The sequence below is a fragment of the Penicillium subrubescens genome, assembly GCF_028828155.1.
Source record: "Penicillium subrubescens strain IBT 31985 chromosome Unknown utg000002l_segment0_segment0, whole genome shotgun sequence".
Lineage (NCBI taxonomy): Eukaryota > Fungi > Ascomycota > Eurotiomycetes > Eurotiales > Aspergillaceae > Penicillium > Penicillium subrubescens.
The window spans coordinates 1,255,041-1,274,121 of NW_026643152.1; the positions used below are offsets into that span (position 1 = coordinate 1,255,041).

Genomic DNA, 19,081 nt, shown 5'->3' on the forward strand with positions numbered 1-19,081 from the left:
GGACTCAGGAATGGAAGGGGTGGCCCCAGGACTTGCCTCGAAGATTTCTAGAAACTTCCCCTTCCTGGGAATAGGTAATATTATGAAACATTCCAAATAGTGTACCCCTCTACCAGATCAGCCGTATCGAGCTGCCTGGAATACCCGCAATGTCACACTCAGGGTATATCACTGCGTCGGCCCCGCTCAATACCATATCATAAAACGCCGCCAATTACTTTTTTGTTGTAGCACACTCTTTTCAACATACCCTGTTTCGGAGCTCGCTCTTTCCCTTCTCCGCTCACAATGACCAGCCATAGTGCATGGGTTGATCATCCCAACACTATTATTGTACCAGATGAGGATGACACACGAAATCTGGCATTAGAATCGGATTCTGTACGATCAGCGGGCCGCCTCTTGACTACTTCAGGATACGTGGAGGCTGCGGGTGTACTCGTTGGATCTAGCATGAATGCACATGAGACCTCGACCTCTCTGAAACGAAAACGAACGAAATCGAAGGAACTGTCCGACTTGGTATGTCCTGGTTTCGTGACTTGATCATTATCATCTGGGACTGATTGAGACTAGGATCATACTTTTAAGAAACTCCGAACTGCAATTGATACCGAATTCACAACATTACGAAAAGAAAATCAGAAGCTTAAAAATGATATTAGTGTGGAGAGGGATAAAACCCAGAAATTACAAGCTGAAGTCCTAGAGCTGGGCAGAAAATTGAACCCTGAGTGCAAAGTTTGTTACAGACGGGACGAAAAATGGACTGTGCTTTTATGTGGACACATGTTCTGCTGGTCATGTGTTGAAAGCCTCGAGAAGCCACGGAGATGTCCATATTGCAGAGCTGATGTCATGGGATACTTTGTCTGTTATCCATTCGCCGGGTGAATGAGAAAGTACAGCTCCGTGGAAGGGAGGACAGTATTCTATCATGCGCGGACTATCGACCGTCCAGGACTGGCATATCTGAAATTGAATCTGGCTAGTACATGGCAAATTTGTTGTCTGGTGTTCCCTAGACATCATACGATGACATCTTCTCCGCTGGCATTTACGGCATAGTTGAACGAATAGATTGTTACATTGGCGGATTTTCACGCTATAATTGATTCCTAACCATAGGCTTAGGCACGGTCGGCAAGTCTAACCGCGGTTTTCTGGCAATGGAAATTCATCATAGCCAATACTGACTGCAAGCCTGGCTGGACCAGGTCGAATCGTACCTCCCATCTTAGCATTGCCGGCCACCGTGGTAGTGTAGGCGTTATGGACAGCTGCGCTTCTCGCGTCGACCGATGAGCAAGTGTCTGTGTGGACGTCACATATTCTCATACCTTGGACTTCCAAGCCCGCCTTCTCTGCAGCTATCGTGGAAACAACGAAAGCTGATCTTCCAAAGTTGATCGCTGACCCAAAGTCGAACTCTCCCCATGTTGCGGCATAGCTACCATCCCGGTCAACTGGAATGGATGAACCTGAAGCAGCGGCCCATCCACCTTGAGAGTTGTCATCGAAAGCTATATACCGAACTTGACCGCGGTCCAGAGTGAATGTTCTGCAAGCGTTGCCAAGCCAACCTCCTAGATATCCGTCGGAAGCAAAATTATTCCATATCGACACGGTCCAGCTACGTCTATTGCTGGGAGCTTCGAACCGGACAACATATTTGTACTGGTTTGCGGCCTCGGCAGATACTTCGATGATATTGCTACCATATGGATCGCCAACGTTGCCCAGATATTGAACCCTTTTCACCAGAAAAGTTGGAGGTCTGAGGGATATCAATGCAGAGGGAGGTGCACTCATATAAGCGATGTTCCAGTTGAACATGATCTGGGACGCGTCTGTGGCGTTGGAGTACTCATAGCCACGACAGCATGATTGCAGGAAGGACCATGCGAGAACCCAGAAATGGGGTAGCATGATCGACAGACGAATATTGCAAAGCGGAAAAAATGATGTGTACGGTATGGTGATATGTTGGAAAAGGAGAACTTTTGACACGATTCGATGGCCTACAAATACTTTAGGTCTTGCTAGCAGCCAATATCAAAGCGGTCTAATAGCACTTCCACGCTAAAAAAAATAATTTCTGATACCTCTTTGTCCCGATACATCAAATCCTTAACTAACTGGTGGTTTAAACATGTAAAAAGGTGAAAATAAGTGCGGTGTCTGGGATGAATCAACGATGAGGTCAACGTTTGATATTGCCCGAAATGACGGCCAACGAGGAAATTATTCGGATGGTCCGCAAATACTTTGAGGTCAATGTTTGATTATCATGACAACATATCAAAAACAACTTCTTTTGTTCTCTTAGACTGATATCAGTAAACTGAGCATCGCCGCGCATGAAGTTAATTTTTGGCACCAAATGAAAGTCGGGTGGGCTAATAGCATGATTGATTCAATCATGGCTCTGAAAGATGCCATGAGACCGTTACTGCTATGGAGAGTTCAGCCGTAGAAAAGTTTTGATCAAGACCTTTTTAGAAAGCTCTGTTAACGTATATGAGCTACACATGACTCGACTGCAGGACACCATGTAATGAGAAGTACTAAGAGAGATTCTGCTGTGAGATTTCTCGTCTATAGACATCTGTTAACTGCAGGAAAATACGAGTTCTGATGATATGGCGGTGGAAAAGCTGAGGTTTCTTAGTACCTTGTTAGACTCAAACACACGAGTCTAGCCTACTGTAGCATGGTGCATTCTTCACACTACGTTCTCCATCCTCAAGTAAAATTACAGGTGTTCTGAAATCAGGTTCTCATAATTCGATAATATTAGGCTGAATGAGGTCTGTCATTAGGCACCTCCAATGTCTGGTGCGACCGATTTCAAAATTGATGACTAGAAATTCTCTCAGCAAAGAACGTTGTTTTGAGTAGCCTCAATATTCTTTTTTGAAGAGGTGTCAATTGGGAGATATAAAGCTTCATGAAACGCCATCTTGTAGAGTCTTGGACGTTTTACTTATTATTATCTACACAGAAAGGCTGGAGAATTGGTCAGCTAGAAAATTCAAAACGTCCACCCGATGTATCAGCAGTCTGAAATCGATGAAATGGAGCGGGATGTCTTTGCTCATCGCCAGCGACGCTTTCGGTTATCTGCAAGAGTCCACATAGTAAATTTCTCTTTTGAGCAGAGTTTTCGCAAACGAATGGACAGTGGTCAGAACACCCGCCGGATAAAACGAATCATGACAATTCAAGGTTGTCGTCGATTAATGCAAAATAACCATGTCCCCGTCATCGTACCCAAAGCAGACTGGAACACCCGTGTTCGTCCGCGTTCACACGATGGTATCAATTTCTGGCTAGATGTTGATCCAGATTATCAGCTCCGCGCCCAGGACCACGAGAGCCTCATCAGAGCCGCCCTTGGTGGGCTCAGTATTCACAATCAATGGTGGATCGCTGATGTCTATGTAGTGGATGAGGACGGTACGTCAGTTCTAGTGCACAAAGACGTGAAAGATCATCGCTAATTATTATGCCATTCAGACGACCGTGACACCAACCCAGATACTGTGAAGCGATTTTTTCGGTCGCTGAACGAGCGATTCTCCAACGACCGTCGGCCCCCTGATGGGCTGGTATATGAGCGGATTCGTTACTATGAAGGTCATCTAGATGGGCCAATCGATGAGTGGGCTGCGAAGGATTGGTGGGCTATGTTGGAGACGACGCCTGGCAGTAAAAAAGGGAAATACCTTCGTGCATTCTTGAGGCATCCACGATTTCCCCAGAAGCTTGATTCCCTGCTGATCATTGGTGGTCTATGGGGAGGAATGCGTATTGGTCTTTTACACAAGCTGCTAGCAATGCATTGTGATGAGGTACGTCGCTATCCAGAAGTGCTAAAGCTTTGGCTGATGCTTTACGTCGCAGCCAATCCTTTGTTATTGGGACTTGATTCTCAAGACATTTCTGAAAATTGCGGGCAACCGGCATGAGCTCCTGCCTCTGATGGATGGAGCTACGGTGAAGTTGCTCCAATCTCGGGCCCCGAAAGTCTCTCCTCGCGATCATGGATTCTTAAAAGGGAAGAAGGATCGCGCTGAGCTGTTTCCAAACCTGTCGCCTTCACAGCGGCAAGAATTTTGGCAACAGTTACAAGAAATTGACTACCCAATTCCAACTCTGGAGACGTTCTTCAAAGATCGTTCCTATCTCGAGGTCGGCCAAAGCGTCATGAAACAACTTTATCCAGCTGATCCACACCGACAACTCACCGTTGATCAAAGGGTCAGTGAGTTATTCGATACACGCTTGCCAGTCCTTTATACCATGAGTCAGCAAAGGCTTGGACATGATTTACTGGAATTCTGGCGCTTTAGCTTCCAATATGGTTTTGAGCTGACAGATCACCAACGTCGCAAAGCTCTGGTTAAGGCTTCAAGGGAGTCCACTCCTAGTTTAGTTTTCGAGGAGCCCGGCCCTCCAGACAGGATGCATATATGGGGCCACTTCTGCCAAATTATTCAATCTAGAGGCTTTCGACCTCCTACTAGATTCGACTTCGTACCTCGGACCCGACTTCCCGACCCAGTTGCTTGTGATTTTCCCGAGATAGGGCTGGAAAAAGACGTTGAAGTGGAGAAGCGCTCGGGGAAACCCTTCTCCAATACAGTTGAGGCAGACCGTTATGCTCTATCCGCCGAATCTCTTCGACAAAGTTGGACGACTCCTCAAGTGACGGCAGGATTCCTACGGAGGTCCGTTTTCAAGGCATTTTTCTCTTATCTCATCGAAGAGGGCCAGGAATTCAACCAAGGACCGGCAGTCCATAGTACCCCGATCGATCTCAACGATTTCTCACGAGAGGTAGTTCGTCCAAACGCAGATGTAGATATCGGAAACACGGAGATGGCGTCAAACCTTGAACAGGCACCAGGATCTGCCATCCCAGTCGAGACATTCACGGCTCTACCTACCGCTATCATTGAGGGTGATCCAGGTGTGACAACTCACCCAAGCCAAGGGCAATTGTATTTCCCCATGCTTGTCACGATCGGCAGTGACCAGAAATCGCTGAATTTGCCCGATGACCATGAATTCATGAATTTGTTTCAGCACGGACTGAACCAGCACTATTTTAGTATTGCGGTACCAGACGGACGACTGATCTGTCCGGATGAATGCTATACATATTATCTCCGCCATCCGGCAGAAACATTACATGCGCAATATTATAATAGAGAATCTACCATCACTCCTGAGTCAAATGCTCAAGCGATGTTGACAGACCCACCCCGGCAAAATGATGCAAGGACCCAGATGAAACAAGCCAAAAATTGGCTGAACGAAATAGCGCGTCAGTGTGTTCAAAACACATGATCTGATATGGGCGAGCTGAAATCCTATTTCCGATCGAGTTACTTCCAAGATCAGCTAGAGACACTCTGCAGGCAGTACAGGAGAGCCATGGAACAGAAATCCAGAGGTTTCACCTGTTGAATCTAGCAACCTGAAGATGTGTCAGGCCAGTCATATTAAGGTGAAAAATTCAGACAACGCGGTATTTTGAATGAATACTCTCCATTTACCCATTCCTGTCAACACGGGCAGTGTGCAGATGAACTTCCTCTATGGTTCTTTAAGGAAGTTTGATACTATTTCGACCTTGAACAGGAATCATCGCAGTCGCACTGTGGGTGATATAGTTATGATTCTCGAGTTATTGATCGTTCACTATTGAGTCTCACATGTCCGCTGAATAATACAGTCTATCAACTATGTGACAGCTACGGAGTACTTGGAGATAGGCCAATCAGGGCAACGGAATCAAAAGGGGAGAAATTGAGTATATGATTGATTGATTGAAGAACATAAAATGAGGGCGCTCATGGGGGTTGAAATACCCATGAACTTACAGTGTAACGGAGGTCCACGGATGTTGAATATCCTGGTGCCTGATGACAACATAAACAGCTGGGATTCGCCATATAAAAGTGTTGCATCATCTAGAAAACAATTGATGTGATGTTCATCCTTGTTTTGGTACGAGTAGCAACCCATTGGGGTTGACACAGTCTTTTCCTCTTACCCGCCAAAGCGATAATCATCTATGCTTTACCAAGTTCCTTAAATATAGACTTGGAATAGAGAACCGTATCGTATATAATCAAGGCGTGATGTGTGGCCATCTTCATTCCGGTTCTGGTGAATTGTAAACGCACGCTGAGGGCGGGTTTGCACATAAAAGTTCGTATGCACTGGGGTTTCCAAGTGCGAAGAGATCAACACCAAGATCACATTGACATACCACGATATAGAGGAGCAACACTATATTTTTCCATTTTGTGATGAATTTTATCAGAGCTTTTGCAACAGTCTGAAGATGGAGCTACAAACTTTGAGATAAGTTCCAATAGAAATTCATATGCTTCGCGAATTCTCACAGCTTCTCCCTATTTCAGAAAACTTTGTTCACCCAAGACCCAATATTCCCCGATAGGTTAGACGGTATTCAACTGTGTACCTGGACCTCCAGCGGGCACAATCACACCGGCGTACAGGATGATGCTCTGGAGCAAGACCACGTGCATTATGACCAAGCCTATTCGGGGTAAAAACCGCATTTGAAAAGTACCCGAGTTGCATATCATGTAAAGGCCAGCGCCAAGAGCATTTTGTAATGACATGTGAAGAAATTCCACCGCAAGCCTAGTTTTCTCTCCCGACATGACCAAAGTATGAAAAGCGGGAACAAGAGATAGCAGTCCAAAACGCGCACACAGGTATGGGAACCGGGCCTCAATTGCTGCGGTATCCAAAGAGCTAGTATAAAGATCGGCGATGCTCACAAGGAACATTAAAGTAGAAGCAATCAGATATGAAAATTGCAGTAATGGTTCGGTATCAAAGAAAAGCATGATAACAGACAAAGTGCTTCCCCAGATGAGAGCAAGAACCCCTCCATATTCTACCGCTCTTCTGAGTGCAGCATGGCTGCCTTCAAGACACAGCTGGCTCCATGACCAGAGAGAGGAAGCACACCAAACAATGGCTCCAAAGCAGTACAGTAGGAAGGGAACAGTCATGTTCGAATCTGGTTTCGTCTGTTTTGGATATGCGAGTGTTGTTTGTGAAGCCAAAGTTGAAAAGTATGCTGCTCCAAAAAGATGAAGCGCGGAGATGATTATCGAGTCACAAGCCTGAGAAAGATTCATCTCGTCTGTGTGGAGTACTGTATAAAGAGAATGAGAAGTGAATGATTTGGAACCCATCAGCCACTTATAAATTACCCAGTTAGAGGGCAATTGATTTTCGAGACATGGGAAGTAAATATTGAGTGTGGATGGGGCTAATCATTTTGAACAGCCCCCAGCCTGCGGTCAATGAAATTTTTTTTCTGTAGATCAGAGCCTAGCAAGGTGTTTTGGTGATCCGTTTGTCACTGTTGAAGCCCGTCACTCTTGATACCAAAGCGTGTATTTGCGTATTCAACGTTAATAACCGTTTCTATTCAGTGATTGTGACAACTGAACAATTTAAGGAAACCGGAAGGTGATTGTGGGGTGTTAAATTGGATCAATTTAGTACTTGAAGCGTGGTGATATCCTGGGAAACTGACGAGCTTCTCATTCCAGTCTAAGAAGTTATCATCAAGAATTCCCTCGACAGCAATAATGACTCAAGAGCCGACCGACATCTTTGAAGTTTTGTCATCCTACTACGAATCTGAAAGTGCAGGCTCAGAGAGCTCTTTCTTAGCATCTTCAGAAGACGACAACACAGAAATCAGCGAAGATCGCGATTTCGTGGTTTCCGATGGCGAATCCCTGGTCTACACGGAAGGTTCATCAGTCTCCTCTGATGACAGTGAGCTCGAGGAACCAAATTCGGAATATGACGATGCCGCTGGGGTAAGTAGAGCCAGTGAGGTGACTTCAATTTTGAATGATTGTGGGTAATTTAACATTCGGAACAGGTTGGTAAGAAATTTCCCATAAGTGCCATCGCACAACGCGTCATCAATCGAAACGGAGTTCTGGTGACGCAGTATTTGGTTCTTTGGCAGTCCTGGGAAGATTCATATCCATGAGGCTAGGAGAACGGTATGTGGCTTCGTTACTGAGGCCAGCATAGATCAAGTGAAGGGGCTTTCCAGTGTCAAAGTGTGCCACCCAATTTCAAAAGAATCAGAGTAATATGAGGTGGCTCTACCTTTTCTCGTTTCAGGAAGATATCTATATTTATGACGGAGATAATCAAACCAGATCCCATTGAAAGTGAACTGGATTCAGGCGTTGCTTTGACCTTTTTCGGGGTTTGCAGCCGGGATAATGGGTAAATATCTTGTCCTCCTGTATCCCGCAGAGTTGCCTGGTCATGTAGCTATAAATTCTTTATAAGAGGCCAAAAACGATCCAGGTTGAATTATTGTCTCCTATGGGCTTAGGACTTTTGATTCAAAAGAGAGAGATAGAGAGTAAAGGATCGTCGGTAAGCTGTCGTCAGTTCTGGAGGAGACAAGACAGCATAATGAAATGGCGTGCGTACCTGCAAATAGCAGCGGCTCCTATCTTTGGAAAATTCTATCCATGAGACCCGTGAAGTGCAAGTGGGATGGGGCTGGGCACAAATGTTGAAATCTGCCACCTTTGGTTCAACAGGTTGATTTCAGCTTGTCTGTTCAGAAACAGTGAGACCTTTATATTCACTATGAGCCAAGCCCTGCACGCACATAACACAGCCCAGAGCTTATATTGTATTCAATGGCAAAGATGCTCTTGCTTTAGAAAGAACACGGTTCTTTTTTCCCAACTTCACTCTCGGTAAGAGCCGTCAAGAGCTTTTTGAAGGTCAACAACCATCCGTTCCAATCCAAAGCGCCGGTGATGCTGATGACTGAAGAAACCTCTGAGCGGATTTGGTGGCAATTCCATAGCCTATACAAGAGGTGTGTCACTTACAGTATAGGGTAGTAAACACAAATGCTGATTTTCAAAGCTTAACTCAGACGGTCCAGCCAGAGATTTCCTCACCATCGGCCCTTCGGTTTCCGTTTATTTACTCTAAGACGGAGGAGTTGGTCTGGCGATGGGATCAATTAAGGCTTTGTGGCCAGAGTATCGACATTGCTCTAGAGACAGTCGAAATACTGGACGACCAACCAATCAACTGGTCGGACCGAGATCACCAGTACATTTCTGGTGAAGGAAGCACCCTCAAAGTCTTACCTCCAGCACATCTCACCAATCTGGACTGGGACGGGTACAAGATTGGAATTTTCCAATCACCCACATCAGTCAGCAGGAAGATCATTTTGCTCGGTTATCGGAGCCATGGTCCGATATTCAAATTCCCGAGGTTTTTGCATCCCCATGGTCAGACTCGATGGAGGAAATTTCAGCAGCGTCGCGTTGGCTGGTCGACTGAACTCTGGATCTCGGATTGCGTTGTCATTGATCGAATGAGCCCAGAAAAACAAAAACTGGTGATATCGGCGTTGCGATCTAAAGAGAGTTCCGCGAGAGTTTTCATCTGCATCGGACTACCAGTCACCACATTTGGCCCACTGTTCAATACTATCGTATCCACACACAACGGTGGCACAGACTCTTTTGAGCTTTCCAATGGCTTCATTTGGGTAGAAGCCTTGTTGGACGTGAAGACGTTCTCGATGAAATCAGACACACTCCAGGACCCTATCCACCATCCATTTCTGTACATGCAGAAGCAAATGGGCAGCAAGTCATTATTGGTAGAGGCAAAACTTACTTTCGAATTGGCAACCTCGACCCGGATGAAGACAGCTATACAGGCTGAGTTGCTTGAAGTGTCCAATATTCGCACCACGTCTTCGCACAAACCAATCACACACGCAGAACCTGAGAGCTTGGTAGTGTGAAAAATACCTCGTGGCTCAGACACAGTTCGAAACCGGATCTCGCTCCTTGAAATTAGGATCCAAGACCACATATTGGTTCAGATAATAATCCAACCCGCAAACAAAGCTAGTTTCGTCCCATTCTTAAATTCTCTCATGCTGTACTGTATCAATACTACCCGTCACGGTGATCACGATGCAAGATGACTTGAGGAACGTGTCAGGTTTCATGGACGGCAGACTAGGCGTCTTCTCGGAAAAATCAGCAACTGATTATGAAATTTTCAAAAAGGACTGGTCTTTCCCGTTTTGCACCGCCATCCTCGATGTTGTAGAAGGACAGTAGTTCATTCGATCCTTACAGCATCTTGTGGCGTCATAATCTACCTCTCCACATGAAATGATGTAGATAGCACAAACATCGCAAAATTGTGCGAGTATTACCGGCATATTCATAGTACTAAGTAGACCTCTGCGGGCTCTTCAATTCTCATTTCTGATCTCACTCAAATGCAATGTCGCTCTGGCGAGGCTCATGAGGTCGCTAATGGAATGGTGCCTCTCTGCGACAAGTGGTTGCTAGCGGCGGTCAGTGTCTGACAGTAACGCTTCGGTCATATATGTCTCTTACTTGTTTTAAAACAAAGAGGGATGGTTCTCCCTTGGCGGCATTCAGAAATTGAACGATGTTGGATTTGATGGGCGAGCCACTCAGCATGTCGTTCGTAGCTACATCCTTGTCATCTCGAATCATGAGCTGCATCACAATAGATGGTATTGCTGCAATATAAGTTGCCTCCGCCTGGGCCGCGGTACAATCTACACACCATTCTAGGCGTGCTACAAGTCATCAGTAACGGGGTGAATCTGAGAGGATGATTGCTGACATACCGATCTTTACCACTCCATCCAGTCCAAACAGTATATCATGACATGTCAAGGATGGATGAGTCAGACCAAAGGTGCTGAGGTAGGATACACCGTTGAGAACCTGATAATAAGTCATTCCAGTCCCTATTGCTGCAGAAGGCCACCTACTTGAACCATAATACATCCGAGCTCGAACTCCGCAGGACGAATTGTCGGGCAGGCTATGAGATGGCCGAGGGTTAACGCCAGATCGTCCACCAGAAAATACGCGAAATCAACATCGAGGTAACACTCCAACAAAGAAAGCACATTTCTGTGTTGAAGCCGCCCAAATCGTCCGATTAGCCGCCGCGTATCCTGTTTGGGATACTTCCGGATGGCAACCATGCGAGAGGGACGGGAGCAGCGAGTGGCGATGGTAACTTTCCCTGCGCCGTCGTAGGTGACCACTGGGTGATAGGTATCCCATGGCGATTCTCGTCTGACAATCAAGACGGATGCGATATCGTCGGTATTGCACAAGCGAGGAAGATAAAGGGTCTTTGGGGGGCCAGTGATGACTTTCGGTGAGGGCGCGCGACAGGATGGGCGACTCTCTCTCTTCGCTATCCACTTACTATCCGCATTGATGGCGGAACGATCAACTGTTGTTGAGGGGCGTGCCTGAGCCCGGATTGCAGCGAAATCGAACATCATATTAGCCTGGGATGTACTTTCCGTCATAGTAGCGGTAAGGGCGAGCTAGGGAGAGAGAAGAAATTGACTTTTGGCTTAAGCTGACAAATTGGCGAAGGCGGAGGCTGTCAGTATAAATACTTGCCGTGAGGGCACTTCCCACACCAATGACTTTATATGAGGTGGCAAAAAGACCAGCGGTGCAGAGTGATGCTTTCTCTGTGATACCGCTATATCAAGCTGAGCTGACTTTCTTGGAGGGTAACCTTTTTAACTGGCATCGACCGGATGTTGTAATCCATTTCTTGAGGTAAGTGACGGTGAAACATAAAATTGATGGAAGCTTGAGAGCCGCTTGCCAGCGTGTAGCAACTAAAATAAAGATCGATACAGTAAACGCTTGGTCTAGGTAGAAAGAATAAATCGTCCTCTTCGAAACAGTTCGTGATCATTGGAAATGACGATCTCTAATCATCGGAGACTCGTATCAGATCCGCTTGACGAGCGGGAAACATGGAGCGTATAACTATGCCGTACTTGCTTATAACTAGGTAGGGTACCTATCCAGTGCAGTATAAAGTCCAGGTGGTGAGTGATTTGATACTACATAAAATACAAAAGCTTTCTGGCCAAAAGGCCGAGAACCTTTCCGGTATAACATGAGAATTGCTTTTGGTGTCTATTTATCAATTGTCAAAGAAGCCCAATCCTCCTCATGATCCAAGCACGTTTCCTGCCCTTTCTAGTTGCTCCGTTCTTCTCAAGATACAGCTTTAGAGCTTGATAATGATTTGTCTCAGCCTTGTCTTGTTGCAAGAGCCGTGAAAGAGGGGTCAAGTACATATTATCCAACGCATTGATATCGGCTCCGTTCTCCACCAGAATTCTCGCGGTGACATACGAGCCATATTGGGTGGCCCATGAAAGAGGCGTTCTTTTGTCTCCATCGCGAGGATTTATGGGTGTGCGGATCACTAATAGTTGAAGCAAAAGTTCTTTGCAGTCACCCATAGCTGCATAATGAATAAGAGACCTGTTAAATGGGCCCGATGGGTTAGAAATGCCTCTAAACTTGAGATCCCAATGGGCTTTTTCGAGGAAATCCATGATCTCTTCGCTGACTTGGTTGTCTCTCATTTGTTTCAGTCGTCGGAATTCTCCATCGATGACAGTGTTATAGGCAGCCATACGACGCCGAATGCAATGGCTATAGACGGTGGAATCCAAGACCTGGGAAGAAGGTCTTAATAAATATAGGTCTTGAGATCAGCACTTAGCGATTCCCAACTTACTTTCGAAGCTCGCGCAGAATCAGATATCTGACGCTTGTTTAAGATTTCCTGGTTGAAAGGACAAAGTCGTGCACTCCGAAGTCAATTCATTGCGGGTAGCCTGTGATGTCGGAAGGTGAAAAAGATGCGTACCCTACTATCCTACCAGTTCACCAATGGTTAATCGTTCTTGAATTTATTTAAACTCAAATTTCCCGCTCCTGTACTCCGGTGTCGCCGAATAAACGATACCCATCACCTCGATCTGGTTAAAAAACAGGGGATGTTGGACCATGAATGCGTTCTAAAGCTGAGCAGGATTCTCCACCAGTTGAGAGATTTTCAACTTTTTGCGACTCTCGGCCTTCACCAGATCTGACTCATCTGAGAAAGGCCGTTTAACCGGCAGCGAGAGTTCTCGATCATGATGATCGGGCCCCCCATGCCGGGGTGTGGTGTTCAAAGCGTCCAGAGCTGCGTGTGGAGCCTGATCCGAGGCCGATAGACGTAAGTCCTTGTCGGGGGATGGTACAACTTCACAACCCTTCTCCTCATTCATGATACGACGATTCGGCGATGCAGGATGCTTTGGCAGAGGCGGAAAGCCGTAGATGGCTTGTAGCCGATTTAAAGATATCATTGGAAAATACCGTTTTGAGCACTGCAGATTTTCAAAAACAGCTGTCTTTGTTTTCTGGCTGACAAACTGTTGAGGGCATCCGCACGAAGCACGGTCCGCAGCACTGTCCACTGAGTCCGCCCGTGTCAGCAATTGATAGTAATCAAAGTTTATGAGGGAAGGAAAACCACATACTTAAATCGCCGTGAATCAGGTCTGCTCTCACACCACTACATTTCTCTTCATGGAGGACCACGTGATACGGTGGGTCATGAATAGAGCGTTTGCGGATTGATTCCGTCTCGTTGTCTTCCCACGTAACCTTCAAGGCTCCAGCCAAGAACGACCTGGACACGGTGATTGTATGCGGCACGTGCCGAAGCAATCTTCGAATTCTCCGCAGAATCACCACTTCCGCGGATTTGGAAGCAGCGGACCGTCCCAGCAGGGGAACCAGGCAAAATTTCAACAACTCTTCGACAATGTGGTCGCAGAAGAAGACGTTATCGCGGAAGTTGACGTGATTGCAGAAAAATGATTGCGCGTCCGATCTTCTTGACAGAACTTCGCGACAAAAGCCTAGTCCGTGCGAACCGACAAAGTCCAGCCACTGGTGAGCAACCTTCAAGACCCTGGAGTGAGAGTTATAGAGCGCCTGGATTGCACTGCGTTGAGCACGCACATACTGTACCTCGATCTTTCTGCCGTCTAGAAGGATCGCTATGCAAGCCAGAAACGCTCTGTGTATGGTTTGTGCGTAGCTGGTCTCTGGGACTGGACACACCTCTGCATTGTTGAAACACCCGATTTGTTCTTCCTTTGGCGTCTGGATTGGCGAACAGGAGCGCAACAAAGTCCACAGAGAATCCGGAAGCTTGACCGGCTGTCTCTCCAAGATTTCTCGAATGCTTGCGATGCTCTGTTTTTCCGTGAGCTGCGCGCCACGCAATACCCCGTCAAAGGAAACTTACCTCGGCACTGGAGGCTTCATTGTAGAAAAATTTGTCATCGCCAGCCTCGCCCCGAAGATGCTTCCAGATGAGAAGCTTGGTCGATGATTGCAGAAAATGGGTAGCCGATTCAACATCGAGTGCCTCCGGGGAATTGCGTAGGAGACCAACGTAGATGGGAAGAAAAGCGGTGCGATGTTTCCATATTGCGGCTTCCCAGATTCGTCGCACCATGTTGGCTTCCTCATCTCGATCGACCAGAATCTGTCGGTCGCGATTCACCTTTCCCTGCAAGAAGTTGTAAGCAAATCGATACTGCTTGAGTCCGGACCCGGAGCACGGCAGACGCATTCCCTTGAGGTAGACCCGGCTGTGGAAATCGGGATCGAGGATCAGATCTCCAACCTCGGTTTCAAGAACGTCTGAGGGATGCGAAAACCCTCGAATGTCGAGCGTGACTGTCAGCCAAGTACGAAATTCTGCGAGCGACACAGCGTTTTTTCGCGATTCTTTTGGAGCTCGGATCTCGACCGTTACATCTCTCTCCACGCGAGAACGGAGCCGAAACATGTCGCCTCGTGGATCAGAGCTCTCGGGGCTGGGCTGATTGGAAGGCTTAATATCGCAGAAGAGACGAGATTCCAAGAGGCCAAAATGCCAGTAGCGCCTGCTAGCAGATAATTCCACCTCGAATCCACTGCGCACCATCACCAGAGCTGCCAGCTTCAGACCCTCTCCATGACAGCCAGCGGAGTTGGAATCATGTTGCTTCGATGAGCTACCGAGTTCAAGTGCGTTGAGACCTAGTTCAGCGCAGGAGTTGGAGATTGTCACGCAACCGCTGTGCTTGTCATACTTGATGAATCCCAAAGCACGACCTTGTCGATGTCGATCTGAGAGATCAGGGACGATGATCGCAACACAATCGCCTCTATCTTCATAAAATGGCTGAAAGTCGAGACGGCCTAAGTTGAAACGTGCCAAAATGGCATCTCTCCTATGTTTAGTTAGCTTTAGTCTCTGGCCACGTGTTTAGCAGTGGCGACATAGAACTGACCAATTCTGATAGAGCTCCCTGAACGCGGCCCGGGTATCCCAGTCTGGGACATATGACGAAGAGACGCCAAAGAAAACTGTTTTCCCGCAGCCACTCTGGTTTTGATGATGAGCTGGCTCAACTTGGAGAGTTTTGTTTGGATCCAGCTCTCCAACGACATTGTTGGGGGGATTGTTTGGCTGCATCGAGCCTATAGTAGTAGGATTCCCACAGTGTGACTGCTTTATTACAACCATGGGAAAGTGAGGTGGAATGCGAGACCAAAATTGATTGATGGGAGAGAATAGTGGGATTTGACGGGAATTTATAGGCGAGCGGCCGCCATTAAGGCCTATGATGCCAGCCAGTGCGGTACTTTCATCACTTCCGAAATAAGTCGATTTCCCAGTCCGTTTCAACATCCTGGTGATCACCGGCCAGAAAAGGGTTTTTGTATAGACCATGACATCCAAGTACGTACATCACAGACTGTGCAGTCAAAGGAAACGTTTAGTACTTTTCAGTCTTCGCACAGCATATCTCATCTGAAATCACTCATCAGTGACCTTTTTAGTCTATTAGCCAGTCGCAAGTCGTCCTGACTTCAATATGACAATTCATGTTGTGAGAGACGATGCATAACCAATTGATAACTTATCGTTTTGTATGATCCGTAAGCAGCCCAGATTTTGTTTATGTTTATGAATAAATGTTGAGTTCATGGTGAACAGGAGTCAGACTTTGATGGTTCCTTTGGAAAGTGGTTTCTCGTAGAGTGGGATGACTTGTATGGTCCTGGGCTCCGGCGGAGGTTGGAACACTTCAGACCCCTCCCCTTCTTTCTAGTGCAAATATGAGGCGTATCGAGTATGCAGCGACCGTTCACGGGAGCGAACTTTTTGGACATGGCGACTGTTGACGCATCCCAACGGTTAAACGTCGACGTTCAACGGTGAGCCCTACTTGCTCACTTCGTGTTCGAAATAGTTTTCTCAGATGTACGATCCATGGTACGCCAAACTGTCTGCAAAGTCAAATCCGCAGTGAAAGAAATTCGGGTCTCGTTTCCCAATAGTATGGCATCGCCCAGATTGTCAATTCGGTAGAGCGAACAGAAATTTTGATTTCAGGGCTTAACAGCACCAAAGAACTGCTGTAGTATCATTCCGTTATCCGCTATTCAGTAGGATTATTCCAAACTCTGTATGATGCATCGGCTTATGCGGGACCCCCGATTTGATCCAGAGCCTTCAATGGCAGAGAGCATTGATTCTCCATTAAATTGCATTCGGCATATTTCTAACAGTAATGTAGTGAGCATAGGCCATGGCAATCGGACTCAGAGCTATGGCACTCATATTTCTTTAAGCTACTTCGTACTTCTTGGATGTGTACTTGAGTTTCCAAGTGCAACGAGTACTGCCGGTCTTGGAAATTAAAGTACCAAATACAGCCACAACCTCGTGATTTTATATTAATTTCTCTCAAGATATACGTGGACCTGTCTGTGATGATATGACGGCAATAACAACTGCCCGGGTCTGACTTGATAGCAGAGCTCAACGACCCCGAGTTGGGCCATACCATGATTTGTTGCCGCTTCTCATTCAAACTCTTTCTCTAAAAATTGTCGTACCTCGTGGGAGAAGTCGTTCTCTACAAGGTGAAGAATTCCTTTAAGGGGTTCTGGCAATGTGATGGAAGGGTGCGACGAATGACTGAGCCCATTCTCTACTCGGCAGGACCGGAGATTTGCCTGTCGCCGTGGAACGACAGACCGTCCAGATGGCCTTGGAAGCGCGACCCGCAGGTATTTCCTAAGACGCCGGAGACTTTGAGTGTGAGAAGAACCACTCGTACGTTGAACAAAACTGATGGCTGCTCGAGTCATCCGCAGAAGCGATTGTCGATCTTGGGCGAGATGATGGACCGCCGCGTGGCGAATAGCCGAGATCGAATCTCGCCAGCCTTGGATATCGCTGACAGCTGGACCTGAAGGATTCGCTGTTGATGCGCGTCGGTGTCGATTGAGAAATTGAAACAGCTTGTGTAGTTCCAAAGCCTCCGGACATGTCCACCCATTTTGTACCGATTCCGGGAGGAAATACCGCTCGACATACCAAAATGCATGATATTCGAGATGCCGCTGGATTGACTGCAGAATTATATGCTGCGCCTGAAACGGAACCCAGCCCCTCTGGTGTCCCGACGAGAGAATATAATGCGTAGAGTACATCTGGTCAACAGTCAGTCAAAGGCGTTGGCATCATCCGAATTTGTGTTCTCACCGGACACGGGTTTTTCTTGCAGGGAACGGACGAAACCTCTGAGCATTTCTATATGAAGTGTATTAGAGAGCGTCTAGGTCGAAGGAGCCGTGTCCGTACTCACCTTGTGGTTCCCGGTCTTGAACGCACGCGGGCGAGCGGAGATGTCTGATACAAAAGTCATGCCCTGCTCAGGCCGCGACATCCTCTTGACGCATTTGCCGCCTGGCAATTCTCGTCTTCGATGTCGCCTCGTTATCTTCGGCATCGTTCTGTCCCAGCGCCCGTAGTGGAAGGGACAGATGACCTGCTCTGGTGGACTGTTTGAAAATTTGATCTTTTAGCAAGCCAGACAGTCAGGCAAGATGCGCTAAGAAAAGTAGCATATACTATTAACAGTCATGAAGAGGAGAGGACCCCAAATTCACAATTGGAGCGCAAGTAGCTGTATAGTCGTCTAAGCTGGCCACGTAACCGGGAGAATCTTCCTCTTGCCAGTTCAAACGCAACCGATGTTGCTCAACGATCGGTTGAACGCGCTTTTCAACGACCGTTGAAGGTGGTTCACCGTAAACATCTTGAATATGAGATGCAACCGCCAAGATATGATTCCATGGGTGGCCCCGTCTAGATTCATGCACGCCACGGTTCGAAGTGGGGCGCTTGGCGAGATTGGCCGCAAATTCTAGATCGCATTCTTCAACGGATGTTGAATCACCTCAACTGGCCGCAAAAATGAAATATTTTCTGCGGAATTACAGCATAGTCCATCATCTCTCTCATAAAATCTGCATAGCTGGCAGATATGGGCAGCCGGAGGCGAAAAGACATAAAAGGACGCTCCACAACCGGTCTAGAAAGTCAGGACTTCGATCCTCATCCTCCGAGACGGCACGGTCTTGTCTGCCCGCAGAGTTCAAATCTTTTTGGTCTTAGCATTCAATGTCATGAGCCCAGTGAAGTGGGGGATACGTCCTCTCGGAGGACACGCTGTGCGTTATCAGGGGGAATCCGCAGGGGAGAGCTGCGAAAACAAGGACCTCCGCAGAAGACGACTGCGACAACAAGCGACTCCGCAGGGGAGAGCTGCGACACCAAGGACCTCCGCAGAAGACGACTGCGACAACAAGCGACTCCGCAGTGACAACTGCGATACCAAGAGTCTCCGCAGGGGGGCGCTGCGTCACGAAGTGAACTCCGCAGTCTAGGGTCTGTGATGACAAAATCCTCGCAGCTTGAGGTCTGCTTTACCAACATCCTCCCTCACAGACAATGAGCCCTGTGTTTGTAAAAGCGTGCTCGATCGGGTAGGACCTAGGGCCCAAGGTCTACACCATGATCCTCTAGCGACATGCAGGCACCTCTCCGTGGTGCTAGGGACCAGTATTCAAGTCTCGCTCCGGCGCTTGAAGAAGCCAAGACCTGCACGCCCCATCTTTGGGTACACTATGTAGCCCGAACCATGGGGGAAGTCGATAGCATTGCAATGAAGACAAATTCTCGATTCTGACTTGTCCTAATGTAGAGACTGATCTTGTAA

The 19,081-nt window shown here is 47.2% G+C and overlaps 8 protein-coding genes across 8 annotated transcripts; 4 read left to right on the forward strand and 4 right to left on the reverse strand.

Moving 5' to 3' along the window:
• Positions 1 to 288: 288 nt before the first annotated feature.
• Positions 289 to 546, forward strand: N7473_001857 (uncharacterized protein; the record flags this gene model as incomplete). Its single annotated transcript, XM_057147797.1, has 1 exon — positions 289 to 546. The coding sequence occupies one exon, from the start codon at positions 289 to 291 to the stop codon at positions 544 to 546; it is 258 nt and encodes an 85-aa protein (XP_057011451.1).
• Positions 547 to 1,149: 603 nt separating this feature from the next.
• N7473_001858 (Allergen) lies at positions 1,150 to 1,929 on the reverse strand (the record flags this gene model as incomplete). The annotated part of the gene is made up of 1 exon (XM_057147798.1): positions 1,150 to 1,929. The coding sequence occupies one exon, from the start codon at positions 1,927 to 1,929 to the stop codon at positions 1,150 to 1,152; it is 780 nt and encodes a 259-aa protein (XP_057011452.1).
• A 1,247-nt stretch (positions 1,930 to 3,176) lies between these two features.
• N7473_001859 (uncharacterized protein) lies at positions 3,177 to 5,355 on the forward strand (the record flags this gene model as incomplete). Its single annotated transcript, XM_057147799.1, has 3 exons — positions 3,177 to 3,459; positions 3,520 to 3,854; positions 3,907 to 5,355. The coding sequence occupies 3 exons, from the start codon at positions 3,177 to 3,179 to the stop codon at positions 5,353 to 5,355; spliced, it is 2,067 nt and encodes a 688-aa protein (XP_057011453.1).
• Positions 5,356 to 7,649: 2,294 nt separating this feature from the next.
• On the forward strand, positions 7,650 to 8,065 carry N7473_001860 (uncharacterized protein; the record flags this gene model as incomplete). The annotated part of the gene is made up of 2 exons (XM_057147800.1): positions 7,650 to 7,886; positions 7,952 to 8,065. The coding sequence occupies 2 exons, from the start codon at positions 7,650 to 7,652 to the stop codon at positions 8,063 to 8,065; spliced, it is 351 nt and encodes a 116-aa protein (XP_057011454.1).
• Positions 8,066 to 8,861: 796 nt separating this feature from the next.
• Positions 8,862 to 9,874, forward strand: N7473_001861 (uncharacterized protein; the record flags this gene model as incomplete). Its single annotated transcript, XM_057147801.1, has 2 exons — positions 8,862 to 8,923; positions 8,974 to 9,874. The coding sequence occupies 2 exons, from the start codon at positions 8,862 to 8,864 to the stop codon at positions 9,872 to 9,874; spliced, it is 963 nt and encodes a 320-aa protein (XP_057011455.1).
• A 462-nt stretch (positions 9,875 to 10,336) lies between these two features.
• N7473_001862 (uncharacterized protein) lies at positions 10,337 to 11,446 on the reverse strand (the record flags this gene model as incomplete). Its single annotated transcript, XM_057147802.1, has 4 exons — positions 10,337 to 10,432; positions 10,485 to 10,693; positions 10,745 to 10,844; positions 10,892 to 11,446. The coding sequence occupies 4 exons, from the start codon at positions 11,444 to 11,446 to the stop codon at positions 10,337 to 10,339; spliced, it is 960 nt and encodes a 319-aa protein (XP_057011456.1).
• Positions 11,447 to 12,973: 1,527 nt separating this feature from the next.
• N7473_001863 (uncharacterized protein) lies at positions 12,974 to 15,480 on the reverse strand (the record flags this gene model as incomplete). The annotated part of the gene is made up of 4 exons (XM_057147803.1): positions 12,974 to 13,419; positions 13,484 to 14,207; positions 14,260 to 15,235; positions 15,296 to 15,480. 4 exons carry the CDS (start codon positions 15,478 to 15,480, stop codon positions 12,974 to 12,976), a joined length of 2,331 nt encoding a protein of 776 aa, XP_057011457.1.
• A 1,525-nt stretch (positions 15,481 to 17,005) lies between these two features.
• Positions 17,006 to 18,106, reverse strand: N7473_001864 (uncharacterized protein; the record flags this gene model as incomplete). Its single annotated transcript, XM_057147804.1, has 4 exons — positions 17,666 to 18,106; positions 17,563 to 17,610; positions 17,135 to 17,510; positions 17,006 to 17,106 (listed from the first exon to the last, which is right to left on the reverse strand). The coding sequence occupies exons 1-4, from the start codon at positions 17,807 to 17,809 to the stop codon at positions 17,006 to 17,008; spliced, it is 669 nt and encodes a 222-aa protein (XP_057011458.1). The 5' UTR covers positions 17,810 to 18,106.
• Between the last annotated feature and the right edge of the window lie 975 nt (positions 18,107 to 19,081).